The 12258-nt window shown below is 48.4% G+C and overlaps 1 protein-coding gene across 1 annotated transcript; it reads left to right on the plus strand.

Annotated features, from left to right (window-relative positions):
• The first annotated feature begins 3757 nt into the window (after positions 1-3757).
• On the plus strand, positions 3758-5285 carry LOC130464205 (uncharacterized). Its single transcript, XM_056833665.1, has 2 exons — positions 3758-4308; positions 4398-5285. The coding sequence occupies exons 1-2, from the start codon at positions 3808-3810 to the stop codon at positions 5196-5198; spliced, it is 1302 nt and encodes a 433-aa protein (XP_056689643.1). The 5' UTR covers positions 3758-3807; the 3' UTR covers positions 5199-5285.
• The last annotated feature ends 6973 nt before the right edge of the window (positions 5286-12258 follow it).

Genomic DNA, 12258 nt, shown 5'->3' on the forward strand with positions numbered 1-12258 from the left:
TTATTGATCTGATTAAAACTCATTGGAATTGATCAGTGCTAATTGTAAGAGAGTAAACTTATTGGACCCGATTGAAACTCATTGACACAATTGAACCTGATTGTAATTTATCTGGACTTATTGGACATTAATTTTTTTGTTTTAAAGATGAAAAGAACCACCCCTTGTACTGTTAAATTGAACTAAATTAAAGTTGACATATTTATAGTGTGAAATTAAATTGAACTGATTTTTTAAATAAAAAAGTCCCAAAAACATAGTGGTAAATCCAAAATGACTAAGGTCTTGTTCTTTTAAGCTGAGTGAGCTGAGTGAACTAACACTAGTAGCGGTTCTTATGTTAAACCGATGCTGGTGTTAGCGGTTCTTTAATTAAGCCGCTAACATCGTTGGCCCGATTTTACGGTAAATTTAAATTAAAAAAAAAAAACTCGTATATGATCCTACGTGGACGACACCACGAAAAATAGTTTTCAATCTAGTGTAAACTTAAGTATTATTGTTTAAGCGACTTTTAGGGAAATCGTTCGGTTAGATGTAGTTGTTTTTCTCTAAAGCATATGCGGAATACATGTATATTGGACAAATGAAAACAGAAGGAAACATATCAAACAAAAATGGAAGTAAATCACTCACTAACGATACTATTTTAAATTACTCCAATTGTATTTGACTAATTGACTTTTGATAGTATGTGGTTTTAATCCATTTTGATAATGTCGTAGTAAATTTGTTAGTACACATACTAGTCCATCCAATTAATTTTTTTGCTTCAAAGTCCATCCAATTAATAGAAGTATTGAAACAATTATGGCGACTTTAGTTTAATGCATGATATCCTACCTATTTAGAAATACTGAACTTGTCCACTAAAAATATTGACAAAGAAATAAAAAAAAAGGTTGATGACAATTGTTCCGGTGTTGTAAAGATGGAAACAATGGGCTTCGAATGAAGGCCCCTTTGTATGTGTTGAAGATCTTGCTTGTTTGAATGAGTGGAGTCCGAATTCACCTGCACAAGAGCAAAGTCACTAGCCTCGGGGGTGTTTCCGAGGAAAGCCCCTCCGATGCCTAAGTAAGAATGATGCTCGGATTCTAGAGAGAAGTTCTCTAGAAGAGTAGTCTTAAGGCGGTAAATTGGACGTACCTTGAGGTGTGAGCCTTGGCGGCCTATTTATAGTGTTTGCATAATAAATGCCCATAGGTCATTTATTGCTATTGGGCCTTGGGCCTTAATGGATGGCTGAATAGCCACTGGTAGGTTCGATGTTGTTGTTTAGAGCCATTGGGCTTTGGACTTAGTGGCCCAATTGAGAGTCAATTGGGAGCCCAAACAACATGCCCCCCAGACCCGGTCCATTTAGAATTAAATGGGTGGGTTTCCAGCTGTCAGAAGTCCGAAAGTTCCCTCTCTTTTTTGAAAAGGGATGATTTGCATTGATGACGAGTGTTGGGAGTTGTATTGTGTCGTGGCGATCGTGGGTTGAGGAAGTTGATGCGCCCCTTTTCTTTTCTATAAATACGGGGTGCGTTGCTCTTTTCGAACTTTTTACTCCTTCTTTCAAACCCATTCTCTCTCTAAATTCCGGCGATCGCAGTGCAATTTGTTTTTTCAGATCTACGAAATTCGGCCAACTTTAGACTTCGGGAACTTGTGTTGTTCGTTTTATCGGCGAATTCCGCTTCGGAAAAAGGTAATTTGTTTCTGAATTCTCCTTTTTTCTTCGTTTTTCCTTCTACCCCTCAATCTCAACCCTAGACCGAGAATTCGCGGCCATGGCAAAGAATAGGGGCAAGAGCAAGTTCGTCGTTGGCTCCTCTAGTGAGAGGGAGAACGTGCCTTCGGGAAGGTTACCGAAAACTTCGAGGGGTCGGCCTTCGGAGAGGCCAGTGGAGAGGCGTTCGACTGGTTGGGATGCTTCAAAAGATGATGTTGTTGGCGGGTCTAGCGTGTCTGAACGCGCAACTTCTGGTAAGAAAGCTGGCTCTTCGGGTGTGCGCCGCTCTTACCCTGAGTTTCCAGTTCATTGGACTGAAGCTGATCCGCAGGGCAAGTATGCCCCGATTCTGCATGAGACCACTAAGATCGATGGTCCCTTGGAAAAATCGGTCAGTGGTGATTGGTTGGTGGAGGCGAAGCTGGGGCATTACCATCGGAGGGCCGAAGAGTTATACGGAATCCAGCACGCCTTGGGGTACTGGTGCGAGCTTCCCGACCAGGAGCGTCCTCGGGTGACTCATCCGCCGAGGGGGTTCATCTCTGTGTATACTCATCATTTGGAGAACGGTCTCCGCTTTCCTTTGGATCCCTTCGTTTCCGAGCTCCTGGTGTCGTACAACATCAGTTTGGCCCAGCTTACCCCCAAATCTATGAGGCACATCATCGGATTTAGATGGGTGTGCGATTTTATTAACTTTCCATGTTCTGTTGCCGTGTTTCGGGATCTGCACGATCTGTCTTTCAACCACGCTTCCAAGGGGGATGGGTATGGTTGGTGGACCATCATCAACAAAAGATCCCGAAGGAAGGGGGAGCCGAACTACATTACGGCCTACCCTTACCTCAGCTCTGATCATAATTGGAAGACGGAGTGGTTGTTCGTTCGTGTGCCGACAGATCCGAAGCATCCACATTTTTACCGCCCTCCGAAGTGGTTTGTGACTCCTGATCCTGATATGCGAAGCGTGGCTGCTCCGGATCGGAACCATCACCACTACGTGGATCTCCTCCAGTGGTTTTTGGCTCGGGAGGACAACTACAAATTGCCGTCCAACTGGCTCCCGAACCTCAACTATATCTTGCGGGAGGACATTCTTGCTGTTGCCGGTCTCAGCAGGATTTTTGACAGGGGTAGGTGTCTTTCGGCTGGGATCGTGCTTTAGTAAGTTTGTCCTCCTCCTTTTTGGTCTCGTTTTATTGACTTCGTTTTGTGCTTTGTTTCTGCAGAGTACGGCTTTAGCTGCGTTGATCCTGTGGTCTTGGGTATTTCTTTGGATCTAAAGACCATTCACGACTCGGCCCCTGATTATAAGTTCGGGAAGGAGAATCCTCGTAATCCTCGCTTGAAGGATTACGTGCTGTCTCCGTCGGGTGTCGCTCGGATATCTGAAGTTCGAGCTGATCCGTGGGATTCTGCCTCTTCTCCCGAAGCTGTTCCAGTGAAAGTCGTGCTCCCTGATTTGAGGACAACCTCGGATCCGGTGAGTGTTTCTATATCTCGAAGTCTTTTGTTTGTCTTTCTTTCTGGTTGGCCGTCGGCTAACGTCTTGGTCCTGGACCATCTTTTTAGGGTCCTGGGACTGACGCTGTGCCGCGTGCCGTTCCTTCGGTTTCATCTCCGGCTCGGATAGATATCTCTTTATCTAGGAACCGGGTACTTCGCGATTTTTCTTTATTCCTTCCTTTGTCTTCTTTTACATTTATTGACCCTTGGTTTCTTCTGTTTAGGATCAGCGCAAAAGGAAGGGCAGCACTCTTTTGAGGCCTTCTGCGCATCCGAAGAAGGCGAAAGCTTCTCAGTCTTCGGAGAAGGTATTTGTTCTGACTTAGAGCTTTTTGTGGTCCGTTCTCTCTTTTTCTGAAACTGACCTTTGAGCGTTTGCCCTGTAGGAAGTGGTTTCGGAAGTCATGCCTCCTCCCAAAAATCTCCTTCACTTCATGCCCTTGCCAGGGCAGAAGTTGAAGAGTGTGGTGGTTGCGGAACCGCCTCCCGTGGACCAACCGTTGGCTGAGGAAGATACCATCCCTTCTCCGCTGAAGCCGTCTGCTGCTTTAGGGATCGAGATCCAGGATATAACCAAGGTGATGGAGGCAATTGAAGCCGACCTTGTTCCTGGCTCGGATGTCCCTATTGTGGCCGAGCAGAAGGAAGAATCTGCTGACGTTTCTCTCGAAAGGGAGAAAAGTCCAGATAAGGAGATGGTGGATCTCACCGAAGCTCACATAGAGGTTCCCGAAGCTGAGAAGGAGGTCCCTTCTGCTGAGGAGGAGCAACCCGAGCAGGGTCTGACGAGGAAGAGGCGCCACTCGACCTTGGGCTCTACTTCGACCTCGGCCCTGGATAGACTGATCCACGCTGACCCTTGCTCGGATGTTCCGCTGAAACGGATCCCCGATGAGGTAAGGGAGGCGATGGCTCGCTATGCTAGAGCTCCGGTTTTGGGGGAGAACCCCATGGCTCACGTGGGATCTTTGGTGGGTCCCGAAGCTGCACGGGAGAATCTTCTTCGGGCCAACCCGCAGTGGAGGGTTCCTGGAGCTGAGGAGAGGAACCCAGCTATGATGGCCCAATATTATCTGAATGAGGTAAGTGTTGGAAATTTTGTTTTGAGTTCCGTTTTTGGTTTGTTGTTTTCTTCTTTCCTCATCTTTTCTCGTCTTTTCTTCTTTCCCAGGCTGTTTTCTGGTCCTCGTTCGCTTCCGAGTGTAGCTCGGTTGAGGAGAGGCAACTGAGGAGGTATCAGGAGGCTTATGCTCGTGATATCCCTGTCTTGGACCAGAAGGCTGGGCAGCTCATGGCCGAGATGGTGGAGATCAAGCAACTGTACCTTCAGTACAGTCGTGAGGCTAGGGAAGCGGCGGAACAGATCGGGGCCGAAGTTGGGAAGCTCACTTTCCAGGTTGAAGAGGATGCTGAAAAGATAGCTTCCTTCGACAGGGAGAGGAGAGAAATGGCTGCCAAGTTTGCGAGCGAACTTGAAGAAAAAGACAGTCTTCTCAAGGAGATGACGTCTAAATTTGAGGCGGCCATTAAGCAGAGCCAGGAAGCGGAGGCGAGGCTTCAGCAGTTTTTCAAGCACCGGGAGATTGTTCAGAATCAAGCTGACAAGGTGCCCGTTCTCCAGCTGAAGATCCGAGAGAAGGATGCTGCCATTCGGAAGTTGGAGCAAGAGAGAGTTGACCTCTACACTGCTGATCAGTGTAGGGAGCAATACTGGAATGGCATCCTGGGTGCTCGGCGGATGTTCGCGAAGCATATGCCTCATTTCCCTTGGAATGAGAAGGTTCCGCTCTGGATGAGGGCCCAGGATCACTTGGTGGAGTGCCAGGCCGATCGAGACGAAGCTGAAGCTGAACGCCAAGCTGCTCTTGCAGAGGCTCGGGCCCAGAAGGCGGCTTCCGAAGGTGATACTACTGCTGGGGGTTCTTCGAAGGATGCTCCTCTGGGGGATGCTCCTGAGACTCCCAAGAGTTAGGGATTCGGGCAGTCGTCTTCTTCAGAGTCGGTCGGTTCCAGTTGAGGACTTCCGAACATGTGCTTGCCTTTCCCCCTTTTGCCTCGGCGCTGCGTTGTACTCATTTCTTTTTGTTTTCTTTAGTACTTCGGTAGGCCGGTATTGTCTGTTGATGGCTGCCGATTTTAACTGTTTCATTTTGTTTTCAATTTTTGAGGTTTTCAATGTATTTGTACTCTCCCCAAATATTGAATAAAAAATGAATGTTTGTTACTTGGCTGCTTCTTTTCAACTTGTTCTTTCGCAATTTTAGGTCTTTAAATCCGTAGATTTCTCGAGCTCCTCTTTCTGTAGACTTGCTAAAAACCTTTTGATCTTGCGAGCTCTTTAAATCCGTAGATCTGTTAAGAGACTTTTTAACTTTTGCGAGTTCTTCAAATCCGTAGATCTGCTAAGAGACTCTTTGACTTTGTGAGTTCTTCAAATCCGTAGATCTGCTAAGAGACTCTTTAGTTTTGCGAGTTCTTCAAATCCGTAGATCTGCTAAGAGACTCTTTAGTTTTGCGAGTTCTTCAAATCCGTAGATCTGCTAAGAGACTCTTTAGTTTTGCGAGTTCTTCAAATCCGTAGATCTGCTAAGAGACTCTTTAGTTTCCAGACTCTTCAAATCCGTCGATCTGCTCAGAGGTTTGGATTGTTCTTCCGATCTCTTGTGGTTCGGAAACCTGGGCAAGAGATCGCTAGTCTGCCTCTTTAGTTATGCCTTCGGCGATCCGTGGATCTGAGCCGGAGTTTTATAACTTGATTCGAGCGACTGTTTGTTGCGAACAAATTTTATTAGGGTACCGCGAATCCGAGGATTCTGGACGATTCCCTGAAGTGTATGATTTGGTCATTTCTTGCATTTTATCAAGGAATGGGCAAAGTCAATCCTGTTTTTAGTCTCGGATTGATCAGACCCGAGGCTGCATGTATATATAAAGGGACAATAAATATAGAGATAAGTTTAATGAAACTCATGGTGCCAATGGCTTTCCTCTTCTCATTAAACAACTTACTTGGTTTACAGACAGAGATCATACAAAATATTTCTTGAGAACATCGGTATTCCAATGGTTCTTCAAAATTGTTCCATCTAACTGTTTCAGCATATACGTGCCTGGCCTTTTTTCGGAATGGATGATGTATGGTCCTTCCCAAGTGGCTGAGAGTTTGCCATGGATCCGTCCTTTCTGAACCGAGGCGGCGTTTCTGAGTACTAGATCACCGATTTTTAGGGGTCTGGCGTTGACTCTTCGGTTGTAATGCTTGTTGACCCTCTGCAAATAGGCTGCGTTGAGTGTCCTTGCATCGTTCCGAGCTTCGTCCAGTAGATCGAGAGCTTCGGATAGAAGTTGGTTGTTGCTTTCTCCTTGGAGCCCATCATACCTGTTGTATGCCTGGATCCTCAGGCTTTCTGTTCCGATTTCCACAGGAATTACAGCTTCGGATCCGTATACAAGGTGGAACGGTGTTTGTCCGGTAGCTTCTTTCTCAGTGGTCCGAAGGGACCATAGCGTTCCGGGTAGCTCTTCTAACCATTTGTTTTTGTCATCCTCGACTCTTTTCTTGAGTGCATTGAGGATGAGTTTGTTAGCAGCTTCGGCTTGCCCGTTGCTTTGTGGGTGACAGACTGCCGAGTACGCTAGGTGTATGCCGAACTGTTTGCACCACTTTTGCAACGGGGTGTTGTCGAACTGTTTCCCGTGGTCGAAGACCATCAGTCTTGGTATGCCGAACCTTGTGATGATGTTCTGCCATATGAACTTGCGGACCTGAGGTTCGGTGATGGAGGAGACAGCTTCGGCTTCGATCCATTTGCTAAAATAGTCGACTCCTACAATCAACCACTTCTTCTGGTTCGTCGCTGAGGGGAAGGGACCAATGATGTCTAACCCCCACTGTGCGAATGGTAATGGATACAGCGTTGATTGTAGGGTTTGAGCTGGTTGATGGATGGCTGGTGCGAACTTTTGGCATTTCTCGCATTTCCTTGCCATCTGCTTTGCCTCGGAAACCATAGTGGGCCACCAGTACCCAGCCCGAAGGGCTTTATGTGCCAATGTCCTGCCTCCGATGTGGTTTCCGCATATCCCGAGGTGGATTTCCCTTAGGATGTAGTCAGCGTCTGTTGGACCCACACATTTTAGCAGCGGAGCGGAGAATGATTTCCTCATGAGCTCTCCTTCGGCGCTGATGGTGAACCACTTGTTGAATTTTTTCAGTTTTCTTGCCTGCAGCCTATCCTCGGGAAGTTCTCCCCTTTCTTTGTATGCAACTACTGCGTCCATCCAGCTGGGTTCGGTACGTAAGCTGCATACTGTGGTGGGTAGCAAGTCAATGCTTCTCTCTTGGTGAACTTCCACGTGGACCGACCTGTTTAGGTCGATGAGTGTTGAGCTTGCGAGTTTTGACAGTGCATCTGCTTGCGTGTTTTGTCCTCGGGGAATGAGAATGACTTCAAAGGATCTTAACTTTGACGTTAAGGACTTGATTTTTGCTAAGTAAGCTGTCATGCTGGGCCATTTGGCCTCATACTCCCCTCGGATCTGGTTGGCTACAAGCTGGGAATCAGTTTTGAGGCAAACATGCTCGGCCTCCAGGGATAAACAAAGCTCTATCCCTGCGATTGCGGCCTCATATTCGGCCTCGTTGTTAGTTGCTTTGAAGCCGAACTTCAATGCATACTCTATGCTTTTCCCCGTTGGGGGGATTAGTACAACTCCTGCTCCTGAGCCGTTTATTGTGGAAGATCCGTCAGTGAAGACCTCCCAAGTGCTTTTCGTATCATTCAGCATTTCCTGGTATGAGCACTCGGCCAAGAAGTCTGCCAATGCTTGTGCTTTGATTGCTGTCCTCGGCTGATATTTGATGCCGAACTCTGATAGTTCGAAAGCCCAGGCAGCCAATCTTCCTGACCTCTCTATTTTGTCGAGTACTTTTTCGAGCGGTTGGTCAGTTAGCACTGTGATCTGGTGGGAGTCGAAGTATGGCCTCAGTTTTCGTGCAGCTACCACTACTGCATATGCGACTTTCTCGATGAGTGGGTACCGGGTTTCGGCCCCTGTAAGTGTTCGGCTGGTGAAGTAGATTGGCTGTTGCTTCTTTTCTTCTTCCCGAAGAAGCACTGCGCTGACGGTTCCAGGGCTAACTGCGACATATAGGTACAGGGTTTCCCCCTCCTTTGGTCTGGCCAGTGTCGGTAGTTGAGCTAGGTGGGCTCTGAGTTGCTGAAAAGCTTCTTTTTGCTCCTGTTCCCATATCAGTTCGGGATCCACTTTCCTCGGGACCCCCTTTTTCTTGACTGGTTCTGCTTCTCCTCCGGGAAGGTTCTTTGGTTTCAGTGCTTTGAAGAAGGGGGCTCCCTTGTCCGAGGCTTTTGATATGAACCTTGTTAGTGCGGCTAACCTGCCGGTTAGCCTCTGCACATCTCTCTTGGTCTTCGGCTCGGGTAAATCCAATGCTGCTTGGACTTTGTCCGGGTTCGCATCAATTCCTCTTTCGCTCACCATGAATCCGAGGAATTTCCCTGACTTCACCCCGAAGACGCATTTTTTTGGGTTCAGCTTCATGCTGTATTTCCTCAGATTTCCGAAGGTCTCTGCCAAGTCTTTGACGTGGTCTTCCTCCTTGATGCTTTTTACGATGGAGTCATCCACATAGACCTCCACATTCCTCCCTTTCTGGTCGGCGAAGACGTGATCAACTAGCCTCTGGTAGGTGGCTCCGGCATTTTTCAAGCCGAAAGGCATCATTTTATAGTTGAACACTCCTGCGCTTGTGATGAACGCTGTCTTTGCTCTGTCATCGGGGTGCATGAATACTTGGTGGTAGCCTGAAAAGGCATCCATGAAGCTGAGCAGTGCATGGCCGCTGGTGGAGTCAACCAATTGATCTATCCTTGGCAGGGGATAACAGTCTTTGGGGCAGGCTCGGTTCAGGTCTGTGAAATCCACGCACATTCGCCAGGAGCCGTTCGCTTTTTTGACCATCACCACGTTGGCCAGCCATTTCGGATACATGCATGGTTCAATGAATCCGGCCTCCTGCAACTTTTTCACCTCCTCGGCGATGGCTTTGTTTTTCTCCGAGGAGTAGTTCCTCTTTTTTTGCTTGACTGGCCGAGCTTCAGCGTTGACGTCCAGCTTGTGACAAATCAGCTTCGGATTTATCCCTGGCATATCTGCTGCTGACCATGCAAAGATGTCTTTATGATCCCTGAGTAATCGGATCAAATCGATTCGGAGCCCCGAGCTTAAGCCCTTGCCTATTCGGACGCTCCTGTCTGAATCCTCTTCGAGGAAGATATCCTCCATTTCTTGATCTGGTTCGGGAGATAGGGTTTCGGGGCGGGCATCAACTTCTGCGGGAGACAAGCTGCTCGTGCTTGCTCTTCTCCTTTTTGCCTCGCTTTCCTCTCCCGTAGCTCCCCTTTCTTCTTCGGGGTCGTCCCCTAGTTTGGGCTTTCGGACAGCAGTGTGGCAGGTTCTTCTCGCCACTTCTTGATCACCTCTGATTCGTTCGGCGAATCCTGCATCCGAGACGTATATCATCAGCTGGTGGTATGTGGAGGGGACTGCTTGCATCTTGTGAATCATGGTTCTCCCCATGATTACGTTGTATACGGAGTCGCAGTCCATCACCAAAAATTCGTCCCGAAGGGTTTTTGCTGCCTGGCCTTCACCCACTGTGACTGGCAGGGTGATCTTTCCTCGAGGGATAGCTGCGGATCCGTTGAATCCGATCAGAGGATAACTGACTTTCGTCAGTGCTTCCTCTGGCTCTTCGAGGATCAGCTGCTCGAAGCAGTTTCTGAAGATGATATTGACGGCACTTCCTCCGTCGACTAACACTCGATGTACGTTGTGGTTATTGAGGTCCATGGAAATGACCAGAGGATCGTCATGCTTGTACTGGACTCCGAAGCAATCATCAGCAGTGAAGGTCATGTTCGGGGGGTGTGGCTGGTTGTCTCCCACCGCGCTGAAGTTGACCCGATGGGAGAGGGCTCTTAGGTGTTTTTTGCTGGCCTGGCCAGACTTCTGTCCCCCGAACACCACTAGGATGTCATTCTTCTTGTGCCCTGTTGCTTCGTAGATCCTTTTCTGGGGTTGCTCGTGTTGTTTGCCGCTTGCGGCCTTTTCTTTTTCCTCCCTTCGGTCTAACAAGTACTGTTTCAGGTAGCCTCGGCGAACGAGGTCCTCAATGTTGTCTTTCAGCGAGTTGCATTCTTCGGTGTGGTGACCGAAGTCATCATGAAACTCGCACCATTTGTTCTTGTTTCTCCGAGCTGGGTTGGACTTGAGCTTCCCAGGTAGTTTCCACTTTTCGTCATTTCTGTTGAGGCTAAATATCTCTTTTCGGGGCAGAGCTAGTGGAGTGTAGTTGGTGTACTTGGGTTGAAGTTCACCCCTTCTCCCGTCTTTCTTCGGGCTCATCTCTCTAGCTCCTACTTTCTCTTTCCCCTTCCTTGAGCTGCCCTCGGGCTTGCTCTGGGTATTCTTTGTGTCTCTCGGATCCGACGATCCTTTCAATCTTGCAGCGGCCTTGTTGAACTCTTCGGTTCTGATGAACGCATCAGCCATTTGGAGCACGTCAGCTATTCTGGAGGGGTTCTTCATTGAGAGTTCGTCACGGAACTTCCCTTCCTGGAGCGCGTGTTTCAAGGCGAAGATGGCCACGTCTGGCTGCAAGTTTGGTATGTTTGTTGATTCCTTCATGAATCTGGCCATGAATTCTCTCAGACTTTCGTCTCTTTCTTGTTGGATTGAGGTCAGTTCTGCTGTGGTTCGCTCGGGGCGATTGTTGCTCACGAACTGTGTGCAGAATCTCTTTTTCAGCTTTTTCCAGCTCTTGATCGATCCCTTCGGCAGCGATCTAAACCACTCTCCCGCCACTCCGGTTAGCGTGGTTGGGAAATATTTACACCAACATGCTTCGGAGTAGGGACTCAAGAACATTTGCTGCTCGTAGGAGATGACATGATCCCTCGGATCTGTGATCCCGCTGTAGGTCAGGTGCGCTGGCAGTCTTACCTTCGGTATTTCTTCCATGATCAGCTCGTCCGAGAAAGGGGATGACGTGGGAGTCATGATTCTTTTCCCGATTCTAGCCCTGATGCCTTCGTTTGCCGAGGTTCTGTGATTAGAACGTTCGGGCGTACGATGGGGGCTAGGGGTTCGATCATGCCTCCTGTCTCTTCTTCTCTCTCGGCTACTGACCTCGGGTCGTTCGCCAGATCTGCTTGGCTCGCCCACCCCGAGTCTCGTATGGATCGAGGGTCTTAACCTTGAGTGGACCGAGGGCCTCAACCTGCTGAGCACCGAGCTTCGGACCCGAGTGTTACGAGTAGTCGATTCGCTTTGGAGAGCTGTTGGAGTAGGCGATGGTCTCGCAAACCAATCTGGTTGCTGTTGTGCCCTTTTTTGGGTGTCCCACGTGCTTTCCATCCACCTCGACGTCAAGTGTGTACCTGTCAAGGGAAGGAGTTCTCGTTCGGGTCTGGACACTTCCGCACTGGGTGGCTCGTTCAGCCTTCGCCTGGTCCTCCTCTCTTCTCTGCGGTCATTTGCCAGTCCTTGCTGCTTCTCATTGAAGAGGAAGTTTTGCATGATGGTCATGGCCGCAGTGAGCTCTTCCCTAGTTGGAATCGGAGGTCCTGCATTTGTGGCGGTCGTAGCTCTGCTTGGCTGTGACCTCGCCATCGATTGAGGGTGCCCCTCTTGGTCAGATTCTGAATCTGACCGCACCATCATATCGTCGTCATTGTTGTTAACAACATCATTCACCATTTTCGCGGAAAGAGGTGATTGATGTCTTTCAAAGGCTTTGAAGTGTTCTTCCCCACAGACGGCGCCAAATTGTTCCGGTGTTGTAAAGATGGAAACAATGGGCTTCGAATGAAGGCCCCTTTGTATGTGTTGAAGATCTTGCTTGTTTGAATGAGTGGAGTCCGAATTCACCTGCACAAGAGCAAAGTCACTAGCCTCGGGGGTGTTTCCGAGGAAAGCCCCTCCGATGCCTAAGTAAGAATGATGCTCGG

The sequence above is a fragment of the Spinacia oleracea genome, chromosome 6 (genome assembly GCF_020520425.1).
Source record: "Spinacia oleracea cultivar Varoflay chromosome 6, BTI_SOV_V1, whole genome shotgun sequence".
In the NCBI taxonomy this organism is placed as follows: domain Eukaryota; kingdom Viridiplantae; phylum Streptophyta; class Magnoliopsida; order Caryophyllales; family Amaranthaceae; genus Spinacia; species Spinacia oleracea.